At 41.9% G+C, this 22,696-nt stretch overlaps 1 protein-coding gene across 4 annotated transcripts; it reads left to right on the forward strand.

Moving 5' to 3' along the window:
- The first annotated feature begins 204 nt into the window (after positions 1 to 204).
- On the forward strand, positions 205 to 22,624 carry EIF2AK2 (eukaryotic translation initiation factor 2 alpha kinase 2). 4 transcript variants are annotated; one of them, XM_082306765.1, is made up of 17 exons: positions 205 to 1,008; positions 2,132 to 2,252; positions 2,444 to 2,571; positions 3,195 to 3,267; positions 4,752 to 4,878; positions 8,195 to 8,309; positions 10,026 to 10,108; positions 11,059 to 11,143; positions 11,606 to 11,631; positions 11,799 to 11,933; positions 12,374 to 12,493; positions 14,270 to 14,377; positions 16,059 to 16,251; positions 18,286 to 18,411; positions 20,391 to 20,489; positions 22,345 to 22,407; positions 22,489 to 22,624. In XM_082306765.1, exons 5-17 carry the CDS (start codon positions 4,775 to 4,777, stop codon positions 22,606 to 22,608), a joined length of 1,377 nt encoding a protein of 458 aa, XP_082162891.1. In that variant the 5' UTR covers positions 205 to 1,008; positions 2,132 to 2,252; positions 2,444 to 2,571; positions 3,195 to 3,267; positions 4,752 to 4,774; the 3' UTR covers positions 22,609 to 22,624. The 4 variants fall into 4 exon arrangements, with proteins under 4 accessions (XP_082162891.1, XP_082162892.1, XP_082162890.1 ...); XM_082306766.1 differs by lacking the exons at positions 2,444 to 2,571; positions 3,195 to 3,267; XM_082306764.1 differs by lacking the exons at positions 205 to 1,008; positions 2,132 to 2,252; positions 2,444 to 2,571; positions 3,195 to 3,267 and adding an exon at positions 4,142 to 4,242.
- The last annotated feature ends 72 nt before the right edge of the window (positions 22,625 to 22,696 follow it).

Raw genomic sequence — 22,696 nt, forward strand, 5'->3', positions numbered from 1 at the left:
GCCCCTCGCCGGCGCTGGGCGGGGCCTCGCGTCAGGCCCGGGCGGCGGCCACCGGCGGCCGCCCCCTCCCTCTGCCGTAAATGGCGCTGGGCTGCGGGCAGAGCCCCCGGGGCGCCCCGGCGGGAGAAGAGGGTGGAAATCACGCAGGGCCGGGCTGCGAGGAGGCCCCGCCCGGAGCCCCGCGGGGCTGGGGAGAAGGGGCCCCCGCCCGCCGCCGTGCCCTGCGCCTCTCCTGCCGCGCCGGCCGTGGGGCGGGCTGCGGTACGCGAGGGGAAGGGGGGCCGCGGCGGCTGCTGAGGCGAGGAGGAGGAGGAGGAGGAGGCGGCGGCGGCAGAGGCAGCGGCAGCGGCAGCTCCTGTCTGAGGAGGGAGGGGTGAGCGGGAGCGGGGCGTGTGGAAAGCGGTGATGCGGGGACCCGAAAGTGGCGGTGGGCGGGGCCGCTCCTTTGGTTTTGGTTTTGTGGGGTTTTGGGTTTTGTTTGGTTTTTTCCCCCTTTGTCAAGGAATGCTTTCTGGGTGAGGCAACGAGAGGGGGCCTCTGATTTGAAAATACCTGTTGAAATGCCGCCGGGGGCAACTGTACCGTGAAGGGATTTCCCCCCCCCGCAGCCTTTCCACCCGGGAGCGGCTTCCCCGCCCGCCCCCGCTGCTGCCCCCGGGGCTCGCTGCCCTGCGTGGCCGCGGCTGCCGCCGCTGGCGAGGCCCGTTGTCACCCTTAGGCAAGGCCGGCAGGCAGGTCTCTTTGCCGTGTGCCTGCGTGGTGCCCAAAGGTGCCAGGGTCCGCAGGTTGGCACGCTGGAGCGCCCCTCGAACGGGCGTTGGTGAAAAGGGACCCGCACGGAGGAGCGGGAGGAGGACGCGCACGCAAGAGATGCGGAGCAACTCGTCACGCAGGCACGACGTCTGTCCCGGCTCCGCTGTTGCCTTCTGGAGCATGTCCTCCTGCAGAGTCACCTGCGGGCAAAGCAAGCCACAACCCCTTCCCCAGCACCAGGATGAGTTGTTCATGGTAAAGTCAAGGCGAATGGTTCCACTATAAATACTGCGGTATTTGGGGAACTGGTATGATACTAGAATAGTTGAAATTCCAAAGGTCAAGGTGTTCTAGAGCAAATGAATCTGAAAGGCATTGGGATGAAGGCTGGAAAGGCATGGAGGAACCAGTTTTACAGGTGTACGTACCAACTGCTATTTCAGAATAGATGATTTTCCCCAGGGTAAAGTTTAACAGCAGGCTTGATTGCTCAAGTAATATTCCTTCCTAAAATTCCTATGAATTTCCTTCCTAAATTGTTCTTTGATAACATGTTCTGATAAACGCAGTATCTTTATCAGACAGCAAGCAAATTTTGTTGATTTTATTTCTATTAATACTGCTAACATTGATTAGATGTTAATAAGTAAATGCAATTCACAAACCTGGAGGAAATGTCTTATCTTGCCAGAGAAACTGGAACATCACTCCAGGCCACTTTCAGTTCTGAAAACTGCACCTTGGATAGCAGTCTACTTGTCTGATAAGAGACGTTGGGTTACACATAAGGCCAAAAAATATCATGCCAAAGAACTTGGTGTGTGGCAAGTGAAACTACAGAAGGCAGGCATTTAAGGAGAGGGAGGGATTCTGAGAAGAAACAGACATGGCTAAGGATCCTGTAGTTAAGGGGATAGGAGGAGTTTTAATAAAATTGCTCTAGTTGACTTGTAATAAAATATGCTACTTCCGTTTTATCAAATGATAATGTGGATGATTTTATAAGATATATATCTTTACTAGAAGCTTTCAAATACAGAATTGAAGCAGTTAAACCATGGATTATAATTATATTTTAAACTTACTTTTATTATTTTATTTTCATTTTTCTTATCGACTGACTGCATGTGGAAAAGTTATGTTCACTTTAGAGTAGGACTGCAATTGTAAAATTTGCTTTCATGCATACTTATAAAAGTCACTGCAAGGTTGTTTAACTTCAGATAACCATTTGCCATGCTGTATTTGTATGAACCCCATGGTTAGCAAATAAGGCCGCTCATGACAGCTTCTTCTATCAGCATTTCAGCGTGTGTGATCTGTGTGCAATCTTACGCCTTCAGTCATGCGTGGTACCTTCTCATTGTTCTCTCTGCAGGCTCGCCAGAGGCTGGAAATGCCTCACAGAAGCTCACAGCCAGGAAGAGAACAGTGATCGGAAACTTAAGTAGGAGCCAAGTTGAAACACGAGGTGTATGGCACGTTCTAGAAATGATAATGTAAGAATGCCATTTTGGTGTCTTTAAATGAGGTCCATACATAGAAGTATGGAATTGCTCTAGGTGGGTTTTAACAAGGAAGAATGTCGTGAACATTTTCAAAGAAAACCTGTCTTGTCCATAGATGTGGAAATAATGATTTGTGGATTATGTGACTCATATTGTGGTTTGTCCTTTTTTTTTTCTACAAGATGATTATACTTTGAAGTTTAACATTTTGAACTCTGATGTTTTTCTCTGCATCCCCGCTGGCATCTGAATGAGTTCCTTGTTGGTTGTGTCGGTGCTATGGGAGAGCCGGTGTGATTCCTGGGTGCCGGTGGGTGCGCAAGCCATTTCCTCGTACTAAGGACGAGACCTAAAGCTCACTGCTGTTTTCCTTCTCGCCTCTACAGCTGTCTGGTTTCTACTGGAGAGCCATCTTGCAGGGGGCGGGAGTGGGGATCAAAGCACAGTCCAATGCATCTGGGTGATGAGGGGTAGGCGTTGAGTGCACACAGTGAAACACATCTGCTCCATACATCAGATATAGCCTCTGGAAACTCATCTTGGAGATTTGTTTTCTTTCCTGCTTCTCCAGGATATATTATTAATTTGGTGGCTGATTTTTTTTTTTTTTTCCCCTTTATCCCAGTAGGAGATCTATGAAGTGCCTTTATGTTCAGTGATACCCGTAACATATTTTAAGTTTAAAGAAGGGTTAAACAATGAGAGATGAGAAATTGCTCTCATGTTGGAGAAAGTTATTTGTTGGCTGAGACCAAAACAGAATTGTGAGAAGTTTAAAGAGATCTGAGCAGGCTGAGTGGATTGACTAACAGCATTCAGTTCTGATAAATGCAGACAACCCAGGCTGGAAGGGAAAATGCCTAAGTTACACTTTTTTTTTTTCCTTTTTAACTTTTCTAAATTCTGTATGTGTACTTTGGTGTGATCTCCAAGAAGTGAAAGATCACCTTTGTAAAATCAGCTCTCATCAATATTGGAGGAATGTGATGAAGCACCATGTAAGAAAGTATGTTGAACTTTTTTTCTTTTTTTTTTTTAATTTACATTAGCGGTACAGCTTCATTTCGAATGACTTGTGCTTACTGATCACTTCATTAAGAAAGTCCCACAGATGCAGAATTGGAAGGTTGGAGAAGGTGTTTAAGGGCTGAGGAAAACCTGACAGAGAGATGGCAGTAAAACAGGATGCAATGAAGTAAAATGATGCAATAAAATAATGTCCAACCAAAAGGATAGCAACTGAATTGAAAATTCAAAATGTATAAAAGGAAATACTTCTTGTTACGTGCCCGAGCTGTGGTTTGGAATGCATTTCTTCGGGAAGCTGCTGAGGTTGAGACCATCGCAGTATTGCAGAGCGGTGGGGTGCCGATACGCGCACCAAGAACGTTTGGAGCTGTAGTTAACTCTGTCACACTTTGTAAGGGATAGGAGCGTTGACCGGCTAGTCAGAGAGGGAAAAGGGCTACTAAAAAAAAAAAAAAGTGTTTGCCTGTATTTGGGAGAGGCTGGGTGCATCCGTACTCTCCGCTGTCCATACAGACGAGCTATAGGATGTGGTTAGCGTAGCTGCCTTGTGCCATTTGTAACAGAAAAAGGCAGCGGCGAGGCAGGGGAAGATGCCGCTGGGGTAACGCCGCTGGCGTCTGGCGCGGCTCGGCGAGGCCCCTCGCAGCCCCGGAGCCGGCAGGGTGAGCGGCGCCGGGGGCGGCGGGGGCCGAGCGCGGCTCCCGGCAGCCCCGGGACGGAGCCGCCCTCCCTCTGCGTGCCCGCAGAACCGTGGCTCGGCCGTGGCCGCCGCACCCGGGGCCGCGGGGCCACCCCCTGCCCTTTCGGTTTCGCTTCCAGGCGGAGGCGGGCGGCGCCGCGGAAACGAAACTGGGGCGGCGCCCGCGAGCCGCCCGTGCCGCCGCCGCGCTGCGCCGGGCCGGGCCGGCTGCGGGAGCTCCTGCGGGTCCCGGGGCGTCCGCCGCGGCTGGAGGTAACGGCGGGGCGAGGCGCGGGGAGGGCGGGGGGTCCGTCGGGTCCCGGCGAGGCAGGCTGCCCGCGGCCGCCTGCCGCCCGCTCCGCGGCCGGGAGCCCGGGTTCGCCTTCGGTACGTGTCACCGAGCCCGGCAGCCATCGCGGTTTGAGAGGCCTCTTGGCCTTCCTCCCCTGAAGGAATCGATTCTGATTCTGTCTGGAGAAACGTTACTGATCATCCCTCCCCCCCCAAGTTCGGCAAATGATTCAGCCTTTTCCTGCCAAGAAATCTTCTCTAGTCACTAAATTCCCCGCTCTGCTTTCTAAATCTGTTATTCCAAGCAATAAGTCTCCAAAACCAGTTGCAGATCACTCACTTGAATTAGAAATTAGGATTCATTTTCCCTGAACTTTATGTTACTGGTACCAGTTTTCTATTTTATATCACAGCAGTGGTCTGCCAGGATTAGGGCCTGTCTCTATACTATGCCTGGCAGCACAGACGTATCTTTGAATGTTGCTTTCCAGAACCTTTTTGAGATTGTGTCAAAATGGACCGTGAGAGTATGGAGAAGATCAACACTTACTGTCAAAAGCACAAACTGACACTGGTTTATGCCAACATCATGATGACCGGCCCACCTCATGATCCTGAGTAAGTTCACATGCCAGTAAACATCAGGACTCTTCCTGCAGTGAACGAACTGGGTGAAGCTTGCAATCATAAAAATTAATTTGCTGAAAGTGTATACATGGTTGAAACGATCGATTGAGTGGTAGGTGGGCGGGGAGGATGTCATGTGGTAAGAGTCGGAGGAGAAAACTTATTTCAGAGTTGATGGCCCTTTACTGGAAAGCAACAGCAATGCACATGTTACTGGTAACTCTATTGTATGTATGTTATGCATCTGCCATGAAATCTCGCAGGAGGTGGCGTGGGTTGCAGCAAGTATTTCAGTTTATGATCTATGCTAACTTAAGTGCTTTGTGTTTTGTTTAGTTTTACAAAGTGTAGAAATTACTTGTGATTCATGTTGTTAATTTCTAACCATAAAGGTTGGGTGTATATTAATTGGTTGGGTACCAACATGTTTTATGTGTAGTTAATTTGAGAACATCTGTTACAAGAGAAGGGTCTTTTGCTTAAGCTGTTTTGCTTCCACTTTTAGAGACAATTACAGGTGATGGAATATGTTTTATTTTTTAACACAAATATGGTATTTTGCTAATTTTTTGTCCCTTGCCAGAGATCATACATATTCAAGATCTATGATGTTTTCTTGTGTGATTTTTTTTTTTAAATTTTTGCTAGTTTGCATGAAGACAAGCCGTATGCTAATAATTAGTATGTCTCTTTTAATGTCCTCCATGCTGCCAGCCAGCACTGTCTGTGCTGACTTATTCTTAGACCTGACTATAGTCCCAGAATAAATTAATAGGTATTATGTGGGTCTCAAATGTTAATCAGTTATCTTATTTTTTTTCCCCATGCAGCTCATGTAATTCAAAAAAGTAACCCTTATTGCAGTAATGGCCACAGCTGTGGTCACACAGCTACATCTTCATGCTTCAAAAGTGATGGCATGGGACTAGCAGAACTTACACACATTTCAAATTTACTCATCCCATTTATTGTGGTTTTTTATTTTTTCGGTGTGCTTTGCTCCATTCACAAATATACTTCAACCCATTCTCTCGTATCTGCAAGTGATGTGCAGTGTGACAGTGGTATCTAGGAAAATCCTGGATAACTTGGGCTGTTCCAAGGAGTACAACGTACAGTGTCTGGCTACGGTGATGAGTGCTGTAAACCTCATTCAGTGCCCTTGTGGTGCTCTTTCCCAGTGCTCTGCCTGCTAAGGGGATGCATTGGCCACTGCTGGTCCTGAGCTGGCTCCTTAACTCTTCTGTGCTGTGTCCCATCTCGTAAGTCCTCCTGCAGTTGTCTGAGGCACAATGCAGAGACACCTCCTGTCATCTCCTCCTGTCCTATCCTGGTTTTGGTGCTGTAGCTGCTTCCACTGCAATGTCTGGCAGGGTCAGTGCTGAACGCAATGTAAGAAGGTTTGATAGGACGAGAGGAAATGGCCTCAAGTTGCCCCAGGGGAGGTTTAGGTTGGATATTAGGAAAAACTTCTTCACCAAAAGGGTAGTCAGGCACTGGAAAAGGCTGCCCAGGGAAGTGGTTGAGTCCTCATCCCTGGAGGTATTTGAAAAATGTGTAGCTGTGGCGCTTAGGGACATGGTTTAGTGGTGGACTTGGCAGTGCTGGGTTAATGGTTGGACTTGATGATCGTAAAGGTCTCTTCCAACCTAAATGATTCTATGATTCTAAGGTTGAGAGGGCCCAGGCTGGCTCAGTCCTGAGTGGCTTCAGGCTTTCTTGGGCTGGGAACGCAGTGTGTGGACAACCAGGCCAGTCCTGCCTAAACCTGTCAAGTCTGAGCAGTGCTTATTAACTTGGGGTCCATGGTTATGGACCTGCTGCAATCTGAAGTACAGACATACCCCGAGATTATAACGGTCACTTTAGCTTGATGCAAGTCTGTGCTGCTGCCAAAAGCAGAAATCTAGTTGTTCTTTTCTCCTCTGTTGCCTTTTGTGCAAAGGCAGTAGCAGAAACATTGGGGATTTTGCAGCTGCAGGACAAGTTGGATCTGGGTAAGAACCGATTTGGCTGAAAACCAACCATTCGTTATTAGGTCCCTGTGATGGGTTGAGCCCAGGCGGCAGTGAAACCCCCAGCCAGCCACTCACTCACTCACTCACTTCCCCCCAGTGGGATGGGGGAGAGAATCGGGAGAGTGAAAGGGAGAAACGCTTGTGGATTGAGATAAAGACAGTTTAATAAATGAAGCAAAACTGTGTGCGCAACCAAAGCAAAGTAAGAAATTCACTCACTACTTCCCATTGGCAGTCAGATGTTTAGCCGTTTCCAGGAAAGCGGGGCTTCATCATGCGTAGTGGTTACTTGGGAGGCAAACATGATGACCCCAAATGTCCCCTCTTCCTCCTTCTTCCCCCAGCTTTTATTGCTGAGCGCAATGCCATATAGCATGGAATATCCCTCTGGCCAGCTGCCCTGGTTGTGTTCCTTCCCAGCTTCTTGCACACCCCCAGCCTACTTGCTGGGAGGCTGGAGCGAGGAAAAAGAAAAGGCTTTGGTGCTGCGCAAACCCTGCTCAGCAATAGGTAAAACACTGTTGTGTTATCAGCACTGTTTTAGTCCCAAATCCACAACATAACACCATACCAGCTGCTATGAAGAAAGTCAACTCCATCCCAGCCAGACCCAGTACAGTCAGTCCCGAGCTGCATCGGTTCCCTGTTCTGACTCATGGAGTTGCCGTATGGGAAGCAGTGCCTTCACACTTGTGCGACGGATGGGGAAGGGATCAGTGGTTGAGTGCGGAGGGCCACGACTGTTTTTTTTTCTTTGTTTTATGGGACTGTCTTTAAATTCATGTCTCGTGAAGCACCAGACACGTTTTTTGCCCTTACTAAATAGTGTATTTAGCAGTGTATCAAAGGTGAGTGTAAAGTCACGTCTGGATCCATGAAATCAAGATTAGCTAATCTTTCCTCTCCATGTAGTTTTGCAGTGCTGAGGTGTGTCCTGGTGTTAGGGCTTCACAACCTTGCTTGTAACAATGCTAACCTTTATGCATTCTTTTGCTTTTAAAAATTTAAATAATTTTGCTTTTAAAAAGCAGTTAAGCATTTAAAAATACTGTTAGAACTAATAAAGTACATGCATTTGTGACTAGGGAGGAAACATTTAAAAAATATTTCTCCTAAAGAATTATGATAAGCAGGATTTATATATAATAAAAACACATGAATACTTAAATATCTCCACGGTTAACTTATAGTGCTTTGTAGATAATAAAAAGAAAGTTGAATCTGGGAAGGTTATAAGTATATATGAGACAAAATGTAACAATGTTTTAGAAAAGTTTCCTTCATTGCAGGTTCACAGTTGCGGTTAAAATAGACAATGTAGAATATGGTAAAGGCACTGGTAAAAATAAGAAGGAAGCAAAAGCAGCAGCAGCAAAAACAACGTGGGAAATGATTGAGAAACAGGTGAGTAAACTGTAGGATTTAATTTTGGTTTTGGTTTTTTTTTTTTTTTTGCTAGTAAAGGTTGAAGATTAATCTCTAAAAGTAGCCAATAAAATATTGTTTTCTTTGATTTGGAAGAGTTTCTAATTATTTAAGTTGTCTTTGTTCTGTCTTATCCAGTGTTTCTCTGCTTTTACCACTGAACTATTTTCCTTATTGTTCTGCTGCAGGGTTGGTGTGTAATATTGAGAGTGTCTCCTCCTCTGCTGTTACAGGAGGATAAATAAATGTATTTGCCTTTGTTAAGCTGCCTTGGTATATCCAGAGTGGACAGTGTTCCTTTTTCACCTTGACAACTGTTCAGTAATTCGATGTCTTCAAAACATTTGCAGGCAGGGCATCGTTCAGTGTCTCTGTTGCCACTCTGCTCATAAAATTGCTTGCTTTCAGTCAATCTGATTCATCTTTGTTTCCTTGTCATTATATTCTTTACGGTATAGCTGATTCTATACCCTTTATCCTTCCTTGATTTTAGGTTTGAATTTTTTCCTCTATTTTCTGCCATGTGTTTTATGGTAGCCATTCTTTATTTTTCTTCAGAAAACATATTATTTCTATAGATGCAAAAAATTATCAGAATTCTAATAGTGATCCAAACCTTCTTCTGAAATGCATAGAACAGTACATATGAACTAACTTAAATGAAGTGTAATTTAAAGCAAAGGAAGGCAGTACGGGAGAGGAAAGAAATCTTTTTTAAGTAGTTTCTTCATTATTTGGCTGTTTACTGTGAATTTTAAATGCTTCTTTTATTGTTATTTTTGTTAACCATGTAATTAATGGCCTATTACAGCTCTAGGATCCTTCCTTAATGTTTTCCTGTGTTGCGAGTTCATGGGTCTTTGCATTTTCATCAAAGTCTGAAATTTACTACCTCAAGCAGAACCTTTGTAGCAATTATTCTAAATTGAGGGTGGGTTGTTTTAGTTTGGTTTGAATTTTTATTAATTCCCAGCAGTGTCTGTGTAACAAATAAAATGTAACTAGCAAAAAGTAGTAAAGGCCCAGTACTCCTGCATTCAAAAAAACGGGTTTTGTTTGTTGGCTATCATTGAAACATAAACCCTTAAGTTTTTTTACTTTTTGTCAGGTTACGGTCTGTAACAACTGTAGATATTGCTTTTAATGTTACATTTATGCTCTTATGACATAGGGGGGAAAAAAAGGGGGAAGAACCTCTACTGAGTATTTAGGGTTAATTTTTTTTAGTTGAGTTTTTTAGTAATCCAGGTTTTGCAGGGTTTTCACGCTGAAGACATTGAATCTCTTTTTGTACAGATTCAGATTTTCAGTTCTACCAATTACATATACCAAAGCCTACATCCATCTCGTTTTCCACCCAATTGCATATGCAGTAAACATTGAAAATAGTTTCTTTTAATAACTGTGACTCTCATTCTGATTTCTAATAGATCCCAGACTCTACTTCTGCAAATGTGTCTGTCTTCTCAATAGGAGGGGGAAAACTCTCACTGTGACGGGGCCCTGTGTTTCACTCCTCTGGGTGGAAGCTGGGCAGGTGCCTTTGTTCTGCAGGGCTTTGAATGTTCAGTGCAGTTAACAGCTTCCACTTAGGACCTTGTAATCTTCCCTCCCCCCTCCTTGAATGGCATCTTTTGCACCAGGGATTTTTTTTTACGTGATTTTATTAACCATTCTTGTTTTTTCTTTTTTCAGATGAGAAGTGAAAAATCTAACAGCAACTCTACATTTAGTGAACATAGTAATTCCTCTCAAGTGCCAGCACAGTCTGACTTGGAGTAAGTTTCGTTCACTAATAGTGTGATAACAAAATGTACTTACTAATTGTAGAGGGTCATGTGATCTAGTTCAAAATAAAATCTGTCCTAGTTTCTTTATTGCAGTATAAAGCCACATAATTTAAGCTTATATTTCTTAGACTTCAGAGCAAAATTTGTTGTACTTGTGCAATTTTATTTGAGTCCTGACGGGTTAGCTTATAATAATTGTAGAGCTTTCTGATATATTAATATTTTGCCATGAGTAGTTCTTTCAGAAGTATTTTTACTGTGATGTAAATGGAATAACCTACCTCATTCAGTAGCATTATTTCATGCCACTTTTAACACTCATTTTCCTACTGCGACACTATTGTGAACTTAGTATTCGGTACTTTTCCCATGCTCCACGTTCTGCTTTCTTCCCTCTCTCTCTCTTCCACCCCCCCCTTTGTCATTCTCTGTAAATCTTCATTTCCACCAGAGGGAAAGTTTGCTTAGTGAAAGAAAATGAACGTGCATAAAGTTTCATTTGTGATTTGGGAACCCTAGGTCAAGCCTTTAGTGTCCATCAGTTAATTTGACTGTAGTGCCACTACCCCTTCCTTTATGTTCTTTGGGTGATTGTAAAACAAGCTGATGCGTACAATGCTAGAGGTGGCTGCACTGCCTTGAAATAAACTTCTGTAACCTATTTAATTAAAGGATATAATAGAATATATATCATATAGATCTCTAGATATCATGATATCATATCCTAAAAAGAGAGGAGTATATTACAAAACGTTATTGTTTTATTAGCTTTCCAGCATGAAGTTTTGTAATTTAAATCAGTCATGATTGTTAATGCCTTTTCAGGTTTTGCTTCTAAAAACTGTCTATTTTTTATGCTTTCTTTTTCTCGTGGCAATCATTTTATTTATGATTGTGTTACTTTCACCTAAGACTAGTCTATTATTTTTCAATAACAGCAGAAGTTGCTCTGAGGACTCAGCTGCAAAGTTGGTAGAAAAAATGAAAGACATGGCAGTATGTGAAAAGCCTTCACCTCATCAGGTATAGTACAAAAATGGTCTTCCTCATAATTACATTTTAGACCCTGAATAGAGCAAGCTTCTTCTCAGTGTAGCATCAGTTTGTTCCTTTATCCACTAATCACTAGAAAACACGTGTGCATTTTTCCTAATATTCAGTACTTTCTTACTCTTAACCATTAGTCATCTACATTAGTCTGTACTGTGGACGCAATTTATGTACTGTTGACCAAATGGGCATTACACCCAAGAAAGGGGATCAAACTAAGCTCATATTTTTCTGTGGGAAGAATGATGATGTCGTACATGGCATATGTGAAAAATTTTAAGCTAAGATATGGCCTCGTTCTTATTACATTGTTTATATAAGGTCTGAACACATTTATAGACAATCCCTAGATACATTTTCAGACACGTTTTAAAGTAAGCGTAGTGAAAATATTCAGGATATCTCAGTTAGTATTTTTTTCTCTTTTTCATGTAGAGAAACGCAAGAATTTCTGCCAAAAGGTACGTGTTTATTTCTAGGTTGCTATCTCCTATAAGCTGTATTGCAAACCACTTTGGTGTTTCTATATCTAGCAAAGAAATTACAATATTGGGAGGCACGCTTCTTTTCTCTTGTCGCGTACTAGAAAAATGGCTCATTATAAGTTTTGCTTTTATCCTTGTTAAAGCAAAATAGCAGCTAATTTTCATTATGCAAGAAAAAAGGAAGAGAAAACACAGATGTCAGATTTTGATGAAAGTTTGCCAGATTTGGACACAAATACCAGTGAGGAGAATGAAAGTCCGTACACTGTGAATAAAAGGTAAGAAGGATTTTTTTTTTTTAATGAGATCTGTATGGCAGTTAAACTATGTAGTGCTCTAGACTTGTTTATGTATAATAGAATGTGGGAAAATACTGCTGTAAAAATAACTTTCAAAGGAAATTGGTATTTGAGATTTTTTTTTTTTTCTGGGAATTTCAAATATAGTATAGAAACTGACATGCAGTGATATTTAATGCTTACAACCAAAAGTCATTTGTGTGAAGATGTGAGGGTAATTACCCTACATGCTTTCAAGGGTCAGTTTCCCTTGTTTTTTTAATCTTCAAGACTATGATTTAGACCTGTATAGGTGTTGAGTGATCCCTATAGAATGATATTTCAGCAAATGTATTAGATCTGTTGGGATCATTTTTATATCTTGTAAATTTAATGTAAAGTATACTCAAGTTATATATCTATTTTTTTTTTCTTTAAAGATTTCTTGAGAGTTTTAACAATATAGAGCCTATTGGTGAAGGTGGTTTTGGGAATGTTTTCAAAGCAACAGGAAAGCTTGATGAGAGAACTTATGCAGTCAAACGAGTTCACATCACAAAGTACGTACTGTATATTTACTTCTGTTTTTTTTATTTTAGGACAACCTTAATCAAGATTTTAGTACTTTGTTTTGTTTCTTTAATAATCCTAGGAGCATTTAAGCAATTTTCATTATTGATTGTCTATTCTTCCAGTAAACTGTTTTCTTTATTTCTAAGTGAAGCTGAAAATGGCATGCAACTCGTTAATTTTTGCATGCACTGGAATAATTTCAGATGCAGCTGTAAAAAAGTAGATTTGTTAAGTTCTGCTTTCCCTGAACATACTAGTGCTCTGGTTATTAATACTGCAAAATGTGTTTGAGGAAAACTTGCTGATTAATAAAACATTGAAAGCAGCACTGTTACTTTTATTATCATAGAATCATTAAGGTTGGAAAAGGCCCTTAAGATCATCGAGTCCAACCATTAACCTAGTACTGCCAAGTCCACCACTAAACCATGTCCCTAAGTGCCACATCTACCCGTCTTTTAAATACCTCCAGGGATGGAGACTCAACCACTTCCCTGGGCAGCCTGTTCCAGTGCTTCACAGCCCTTTTGGTGAAGAAATTTTTCCTAATATTCAATCTAAACCTCCCCTGGCGCAACTTGAGGCCGTTCGTTTCCTCTTGTCCTATCGCTTGCTAGGACCAACCCCCACCTGGCTACAACCTCCTTTCAGGCAGTTGTAGAGAGCGATAAGGTCTCGCCTCAGCCTCCTCTGCTCCAGGCTAAACAACCCCAGCTCCCTCAGCCGCTCCTCATAAGACTTGTGCTCCAGACCCTTCACCAGCTTCGTTGCCCTTCTTTGGGCACGCTCCAGCACCTCGATGTCCTTCTTGTAGTGAGGGGCCCAAAACTGAACCCAGTACTCGAGGTGCGGCCTCACCAGTGCCGAGTACAGGGGCACGATCACCTCCCTGGTCCTGCTGGCCACACTAGTCCTGATACAAGGTTACATGGAAAATTTACATATCAGTAACGCATGATTACTATAGTTAGGGAAAATAGAGAAAAATGAAAGTAATGCATTTTGTGGTTTGTAATTGGAAAATGCTTTATATATGACCAATGTAGTCATTATTCTCACACTGTGTTACTTGTCCTTTATAAATATCAACAAAGGATTTTATCAACAGCTGAAAAACTTGGATTTCTCTTAGGTAACCTATTTGAAAAGTTGCAAGTTGTTGGAGATACTTGTCCCTTACATTGTGTAACCGCCCTTCAAATGCTTGTGTTCTTTACAAATACGTGTTACTTTCATTTGTATTGCGATCCTGAGAACTGTACTAAAAACGTTCTACTGATTCTTCAAATAAAGACTGCTGATCTGCTGAGGGGTTCGAACTTACTTCACTAGGCAATGTTACAACAAGTGCAGGCCAAATTTAGTAATAGTTCTTCATGAGTATTTACACTGACTTCTGTATATGTAAACAAACTTCATAGAGGTGAAAAGAAAACATGGGTGTTTGCTACAGTGTGTTTGGCTGCCTAATGTAATTACGCATTGTAACTATCTGCTTTTTTCAACTTTTTTGAGTGGGGCTTTCATTTCTAGTATGGTTAAAACATTTTTGCACTTTGAATAACTGAGCAGATGAAAGAAAACCCACAGAATTTGTAACTACAATTTTGAACTTGTATGAAGGAGAATATTATGTTCTTTTTCTAAATTAATGTAAAACTATCTGTATACTGCTACTTGATATCATGTCTTTCATTTAACTTAGTATTAAACTTTTATAGGGAAATGCCATTTCATTTTTTTTCCCCCCTCCCTCCAAATAGGAACGTAAAGCGTGAAGTAACGGGACTTGCAAGACTTAACCACGAAAACATAGTGCGGTATTATAGTAGCTGGAAAGGGAACGACTATGTAACTTACCCAGACTCAAGGTAACTACAAGATGGTAGTTTGCACTCAAAAACTTGTTTGCCATAGCGAATTTTGTGTTGCAAAAAGAAAGGCTGATGATTGGTTATAAATCATTATACAAATACATACTTACATACTTACATACTTACTGTTAGGAAAAAAGGCACAGTATGTTTCAGCAGCAGGTCGTATATAATTAAGTGTATTTCTATCTTCTTTTCCTTGATGAATAAGATACATTATGTAATTTTATCTTTCTCCTCTCTCTCTTAATATACAGAACTTGCTGAATCTCTAGAGGAGTCTAAGAACTCAAAATTTGAGCCTAGAATTAACAACAGAAACTAAAAAACTGTCTGGCAGTTGGCTGCCAAATTCGTGATTGGATGTTTCCTTTTTTTAGTAAGTACTGGTCAGCCAGTAGCTCTCATAGGTTTAATTATTTCTCTAAGTTAGCATTTTAACCATGATGCTTGAAACAGTTTTGGTTGTTGAGAACAGAAATACAAAATGAAATGCTCTTTCATTTAGAGGTAGTCTTTCAACATTAAGACTTCTGGGAAGACAGTGGTGAGAGTTTTACCTGTAAGTTAGGTTCTTATCTTTTCAGAGCTTCTGTGGTAATTTTTTTTTCACTAGCTGTAAATTCATACCCTTCAGATAGGTTTCAACTCTTACCTAGAGCCATAAAATATTAATGCATTCAAAATTATGGTTGGCATGATATCTGTCCGGTGTGCTCAGTAAATGAGGAATGAAACGGGCAAAGAAAAGTCTCATGTCAAAACCCAACCATGAATATGTTGGAGCCTCAATATCACTTATGCATTTTATATTGAACAGTTATTGGGTAAAAGACAGGAAAAAAAGTCCTCAAAGCTGAGGTCCCAGCCTGGAATTCCACTCAGTGCCCTGACCCCAAGGCTACAGAGAGTCCTGAGCCACTTAATGCTTGTTCTTTCAGTGCCTCAGGCGGCTTTACTCCAGGGCACTCAGATCCCACTGTGCAAGTAGGAAAAAGTGGCACCTTTTCCTCTTCATATTGTTCTTCCCCTCACTGTCTCCCATCCTGTGGGCTGATGGTGAGTGAACTTTTCTGGAAAGTGTGAGGCTGTCAGGTGGGTGCGTATATTTCATGTAGATTTCCAGCTCTTAGAAGGGTTACTCTAATTCGCAGACTGATGTCAAAGGTGGTCACCGCGCTACCTTCTTGAAGGGACAGAGGTTGAAAGAACGTGATCATTCTGGGTAGGAGAGGAAGGCTACTGCTGTTTTGTTGAGCAGAATAGAGAATACCCGCCAGGGACTTGCAGCAGTTCCTAGAGGGCAAGATGGGAGCCAAGGACAGTGCTATTTCCTCTGTAGGACATGCCTCTAGATATGAGGGTAGCAGAATTTGGGCACTCGGAAAACTCTGGGTGTGAACAAGGAAGCAAGCTAAACATTAGGAATATTCCAGGCGTATGTAGCACCTGAGCAGGGATTCTTTGGTTTGCAGTTCTATTTATTTGTACCTAGTACAAATTGGTCTAGGATCTTTTGTAAAATCAAGAGACTTCCAGACTTTGTTTTAGGGAACTCCAAAAATAATAATAATTAACAAAAAGGTTTTTTTAAAGAGGAGGAACCTGAGAGTCATCGATGGCTTGGAAGGAAGTGTATCTTGCCAATTCCTGTATGGTATATAATTTTCTCTTGCAGGCAGAAGTCAGAAAAAGAAGTTCCCTGTCTTTTTATCCAAATGGAATTATGTGAACAAGGGACATTGGAAAACTGGATTGAAAAGAATAGACGAAACCGAAAGTATCATGACATGGCACAAAACAAATTTTTACAAATACTGGAAGCAGTGGAATATATTCATTCTAAAGAGTTAATTCATCGAGACCTCAAGGTAAGTAGGATAGGTAATTTAAAAAAACCATCAGATAAAAATAGTACTTATTGGAATTTCAGAAAATGTTAAACTGTCCTAGTCTTTGTTTAGTCTATCACGTACCCTAGTAGTGGGCCACAAGACTGCCTATTGGAAAAAGAAATACTAACTTTACATGATAAAATAATTAAAAGAAAGAAAGTGAAAAGTTGAGTCTAGGAAGTTTGCTCTTGCTGTATTGTAAAGGGATGGTTTATCTATCCTAATACATACTGTGTTTGATAACATACTCTAGTTGCTCTTGTATCATATATGCATACAAACATTTGAATGCTACTTTTTTGGATAGATTTCAGTCTCTACAAATGCACAATCGTAAGAAGATTTTATTTCAATGTAAAGGTTATAAAGGACAAAGTTGCAAGCCTTCAGGTCTTCATATGCCAGCTATAATGTTGCTTACAGAGTTTTAAATCACTTGCTTTGTGAAAAAGTCATCAGTGCAGTGGTGTTCCTAAAAACAACTGTAGTGGGTCACATTAAATGTTGATCTAGGATGCTGTTCTCCTCGTATGGTGGCTAATTCCAAACACCTAGAGAGTATTAGAGCTGAGAGATGATACAGTGATGCTGTCCGTGATGCATATTCCCCACCTCTCAAGACTTCCAGTAACCTAAAGTTTATGGACTTCTTGAGCCAGAGATTGAAATCTTTTGCATTTTGCAGTCAGTGTAGTTCCAGACCATGCTCGCTGCCCACCTGTAGAATCTTGTCTTACAGACAGATACGTCCATATCTTCTAGAGCTTTTCTCTACCAGGCTTTCTATGTAGGCTTATTGCTACAATACTGGAAAGAAGCACAAATGTACACTCATTATTTTCCCTAGATTCCTGGGAAAAAGAGGCCTAGTAAGTGCCTTCTCTCCTCACCCATTAGTTCTCGGCTCTTCCCGCTCTATGTGCTTTGTATTTTCTTGCTCCTTCAGTCCTACTTTCTTTTCATCTTGGCTCAATCTCCTACTTTTCCCTGTTCCTATGAATCTGCTGCCCCAGTCCCTCATCCATGGCATCTGCCTGTAACCTGCTTCCAAGTCCTATTGCTAACTTGTCTGTCTGCATTTGAATTTAGGAATTTTTCTCCCCACTTTGATCTGCTGTCAACTTAGATGTTGGCCATCTGAGATCTCCATGTCCCAGAATCAAAGCTGCAGGATAGGTTCAAGCTGAGATGAATCCCATTTGTGCCTGGTATGAACGGAATCTTCAAATAGTGTAGCCAGATATAGGTACTGTGTTAAATGCATGTGGACATGGTCAAACTTGAACAGAAGAACTGCATTGGGCATTCTTGACCCAAAGATCTCTTCCTGTTAAATATTAAGTCTCTCCTGGCCTTACAGTCCACTGGAGCTTCTTTGGTAAAAGATAGCATGAGGCTATTTGGTTTTGTTTTAATAAAACATTCAGAAATGTAGTTTCTTTATCTTCTTTGGGAGACTTCATCCAAGCATATACAATTCTGGTTTTAGTTGCTTATGACTTTGTCGAATTTAAAAATGGGAAGTTCGGTGGAAACTTAAAGTGATACTGTGAGATGCCTGTAGCAAGCCCTAACTCTGCAATTGACTTAGTACAGACAATCCTGCTGTGCCTGGGAGAAACTATGATTTGAGTGGAATTCCATGTGAGCCTAAATGCATTGCCCAAGTGTATCAAATCCCAGGGCTAGGATTGAAGACTAAAAAGCACTTCTGGATATGAAATGTTATATGCACAATGTATTTGAAGAGCATTTAAGCATGATACAGTTATGACTGAGCTAGTGGAAAAAAAAGTTGCAGTTACTGTGGCATGTACTACTTTAAATTTAGTTTGTGTTTTTAAAAATTGATTGAACTTTTTTCTGTTTCCCACCCCATCGGTTTCTTAATGCTAATTTCTGTGAACAGTTATGAAATTTTATGGGGAACAATTCTGTGGCTGATTATGCTTGATGATAAACCTTGGTCATATGGTGATTTTTTTTATTTTTTTTTTAAAATATATATAGCCTCAGAATATATTTATATCACATGAAGATAAAATAAAAATAGGTGACTTCGGTCTTGTGACTTCTGTGATGAATGAGAATCTGACTGAGAACAGAGGAACAAAAACATATATGGCACCAGAACAGGTAATTATCCTGCTACATTAGTGTCTCTGTAACTTTGAATTATAAACAACTCAGCATTGGATGTTCTCAATCCTAATTTCAGTACTAAACCAAGTTGCCTGAAGTTCCCTGGTATGACTGTATATGAGGATAACTGTATTCTGGAGAAAGCTGTCTGCAAGTGTGGTGATTTTATTTTGCTGTGCTAACCTACACGGTCTGACACTGCATGCTGTAAGGAATGCTCTTGCAAAACCAGGCTGCCAGCCATGTATTGCAGTTTCAAATTGAGGACCTCTGTTAACTGTGGCATTTCAGTCCTTCTATTTGTTTCATTATTTGCGACACAGAGGTATTGGCATGCCTTATCTGTACAGGTCTGTAGAAGTCTTAATTTCAGTGTGTTTAATGTGACATACTAGTCACTGTTTAGTGGGTCTGTCACAGAAAGGGTTAATGACTAATAAGGAGATCATAGAATCATGGAATGCTTTGGGATGGAAGGGACCTGTAAAGGTCACCTAGTCCATCCCCCCTGCAACTGGCAGGGACACCTACAACTAGATCAGGTTGCTCAGAGCCCCATCCAGCCTGTTCTTGAGTCTTTCCAAGGATGGGGCATCTACCACCTCTCTGGGCAACCTGTTCCAGTGTTTCACTGCCCTCATTGTAAAAAATTTCTTCCTTATATCTAGTCTTAATCTACCCTCTTTTAGTTTAAAACCATTCCCCCTGGTCTTATTGCTACTGGCCCTGCTAAAAAGTCTGTCACCATCTTATAAGCCCCCTTTAAGTACTGAAAGGCTGCTATAAGGTCACCCCGCAGCCTTCTCTTCTCCAGGCTGAACAATCCCAGCTCTTTCAGCCTTTGAGGTGAGCCTATAGGAGAGGTGCTCCATCCCTCTGATCATTTTTGTGGCCCTCCTCTAGACCCTCTCCAACAGATCCATGTCCTTCCTGTGCTGAGGACCCCAGAGCTGGACGCAGCACTGCAGGTGGGGTCTCACCAGAGCAGAGTAGAGGGGCAGAATCACCTCCCTCGACCTGCTGGCCACGCTTCTTTTGATGCAGCCCAGGATACGGTTGGCTTTCCGGGCTGCGAGAGCACATTGCCGGCTCATGTCCAGCTTTTTGTCTGTCAGTACCCCGAAGTTCTTCTCAGCAGGGCTGCACTCAATCCCTTCATCCCCCAGCCTGTATTGATACTGGGGGTTGCCCCAACCCAAGTGCAGGACCCTGCACTTGTCCTTGTTGAACCTCATGAGGTTCACACAGGCCCGCCTCTCCAGCCTGTCCAGGTCCCTCTGGATGGCATCCCGTCCCTCAGGCGTGTCGACTGCACCACTCAGCTTGGTGTCATCTGCAAACTTGCTGAGGGTGCACTCGATCCCGCTGTCTATGTCATTGATGAAGCTATTGAACAGCACTGGCCCCAGACTGGACCCCTGAGGGACACCACTTGTCACTGTTCTCGATCTGAACATCGAGCCATTGATCACTACCCTCTGGATGGGACCATCCAGCCAATTCCTTATCCACCAAACAGTCTGCCCATCAAATCCATATCCTTCCAATTCAGAGGGAAAGATATTGTGGGGGACTGTGTCAAAGGCCTTATGGAAGTCCAGATAGATGACATCTGTAGCTCTTCCCTCCTCCACTGATGTAGTTACTCCATCACAGAAGGCCACTAGGTTGGTCAGGCAGGACATGACTTTGGTGAAGGGGCTGTCCTGAATCACCTCCCTGTCCTCCATGTGCCTTAGCACAGATTCCAGGAGGATCTGTTCCATGATTTTCCGAGGTACAGAGGTGAGGCTGACAGGTTGATAGTTCCCAGGGTCCTCCTTTCTACCCTTTTTAAAAATGGCTGCAAGTAAGAATCAAGTAGGGCCAGTCCTGTAGCCTTGGGGTGGAAATTTCTACTGACTTCAAATTTTGCTTGAAGTGCTGTCCAGTTGGATTTGACGCCTATATTGTTCTTGTTCTCATCTTTGTAGTTTGGGGACAGCTATGGAATGGAAGTAGATATTTATGCACTGGGATTAATTTGGTTTGAAATTCTTTCGGCATTCAGCTCTCAGCATGAGAGAAGTAAGGTATGTAATCTTTAAATTAAAAAAAAAAGTCTCAGTTGTTGTTTTGCCTTGCTGCTGGTATCGCATGCTAACTGCATGCTAGAAGGAATTTGTGTATCTATCTAGAGTACTGTCTCTATTTTACATTTTCCCCTTGATTCATTTCTGTAAGGCCCCTAAGTCCTCACCCCTCGGTTGAAATGTAATAACTGAAGTAAAGAAATATTACTGGTTTTATTTCACTTACGTCCTATTGACATACACATTAAAGCCTGAGCACGCTAAAGAATAATGTCTAGCAAAAAAGATTTCAAGTTTCTGATAAATCTTTTTGTTTGATGAGAGTATTTGAAGGGAGTATTTTTCTAATTTTAGAAAATACAAATTATGAATGGGAGAGTTTTGTCTCTGCCATGCTCTCGTCTTCACTGCACAGTGGAGCAAGAACAAAGTTTCTATAAAGGGAAAACACTTGCAGTTTTCCAAAATGAAAACAAAAGTGATTTGGAATATGTAGCTTTAATTGAAAAAGATGTTACTTCAAAAAGAAAACGAGCATTACTTAGGCTTTTCTTGAAAAGGTGTATCTTTTGTGTGTCTTTTGCTTTTTCTTGGTACTTTGCACATAATTAGTGTAACAGTTCATATGCTCAAACCTATTTGTAGGACAGCGATGCAGCTGCTGAGTATCTTGTCTAAAGTAACCGTAAGATATACGTACGAGGTTGGACCCAGAAGCTCTTGGACGCTGTTAGCTTGGTCCTTTGGCCAATATGAGAAAACCACACCACTGTGTCTGCTCGACTGGCAGGTTCAACGTGGCTGTTTAGCTACCTTGTAGTATTTTCTAAGACATCTTGTTCCTGCTCACAGCTGACTGCAAATGTGCGCACAGTCCCCAGTGTTTACAGTCAAAAGGGCAAGACCAATTATTTAGTCTTCTTTCCTTAAAGCATAAAAATCTTGTGGCGTAGGCAAGTGGGGAAGACGTGTGGCTGCAAAGTCCTAGGATGGTCTTCAGCTGCTCCATCAGCTCAAAAAATAATTCCACATAATGGAACATGATAAACTCTGTTGCATGGTGCTGGCAAGCCCTGCTGAAAGAACAACTTGCAAAAGTGAAGTTGATGATTATGAGCTGAGTAACTGGTTCAGCTGATGATCACCAGCAGGTAGGGCCACAGGCCTAAAGCTGCTGCTGAAGAGCAGGGAAAAAGCTTGAAGTTCCCGGGAGCTGTTGTTTCACTGGACACTGGTTATAAGGGCTTGCTAAGCCAGGCTATAGCATCCATAAGCCTAGCTCATGATTCAGGATGCATAGCTAAGTGTGCAAGAATATGACTCTCGTCGTCTTCAGGCACACATTACACGAGTTAACAGCAAAGTGAATGATGTGGACTGCTCTGTTTACCCAGAAAGCTACATCACGGGGAAAAAAATAGCTGTTACCCAGGAACAGTTTCTGAAAGCATGTAATTAGAAATCCTCTATATCCTTTGACCTCCACATAGCATTTTCTGCAGTGATATAGAAATAAGTGTGTGGTACTGAACAAGGTCAAAGGGAGGAAACACACCTGCTTGGCTTGCAAATAGTAACATCCAAAGTAGGAAATTTAGTTGTCTTCCTTTTTTTTTTTTTTTTTTTTTTTTTTTGTGGTAAGAGGATATAAACCCACTACTTTTAAATTAAGGAAAGAAGGATAATGGTTCTGAAAGAGAGAGGATTGCTGAAACAAACACATCATTATAGAGTGTGAAGCTTTAAGCTTAAAAAGGGACTACAGTTGATGAAAAGACCATAAAACCAAAACAAAGTACAATTAAATGGAAAAAACTTTCAAACTGTTTACAGTTACTTTCTTTTTGAATTTCAGGTATGGCATACTGTTAGAGATGGTAAACTTCCAGAGGGCTTCACCAACAGATTTCCAACAAAGGTATGGGATTTTAATCCATTATTTCAGTTAGTTTATTTACTCATAAAAAATAATTTATTGACATTTAATCTCTTTTTGCAGGCACCCATAATCAAAAAGATGCTTTCAAGAGACCCTTCAGGAAGATACTCTGCATCGGAAATACTTCACTTTCTTAAATCTGTTGATGAAGACAACTCATTTAAAATTCATACTCGGTAAATGCCCTTTCAAAAGGCTTTCAGACTGTGTTTAAATCCAGAGTTTGATGTCTGTGGAAACTGATGAAGTAACAGTAAATGTCAGAAGC

Source organism: Platalea leucorodia (genome assembly GCF_965183815.1).
Source record: "Platalea leucorodia genome assembly, chromosome: 3".
In the NCBI taxonomy this organism is placed as follows: Eukaryota; Metazoa; Chordata; class Aves; order Pelecaniformes; family Threskiornithidae; genus Platalea; species Platalea leucorodia.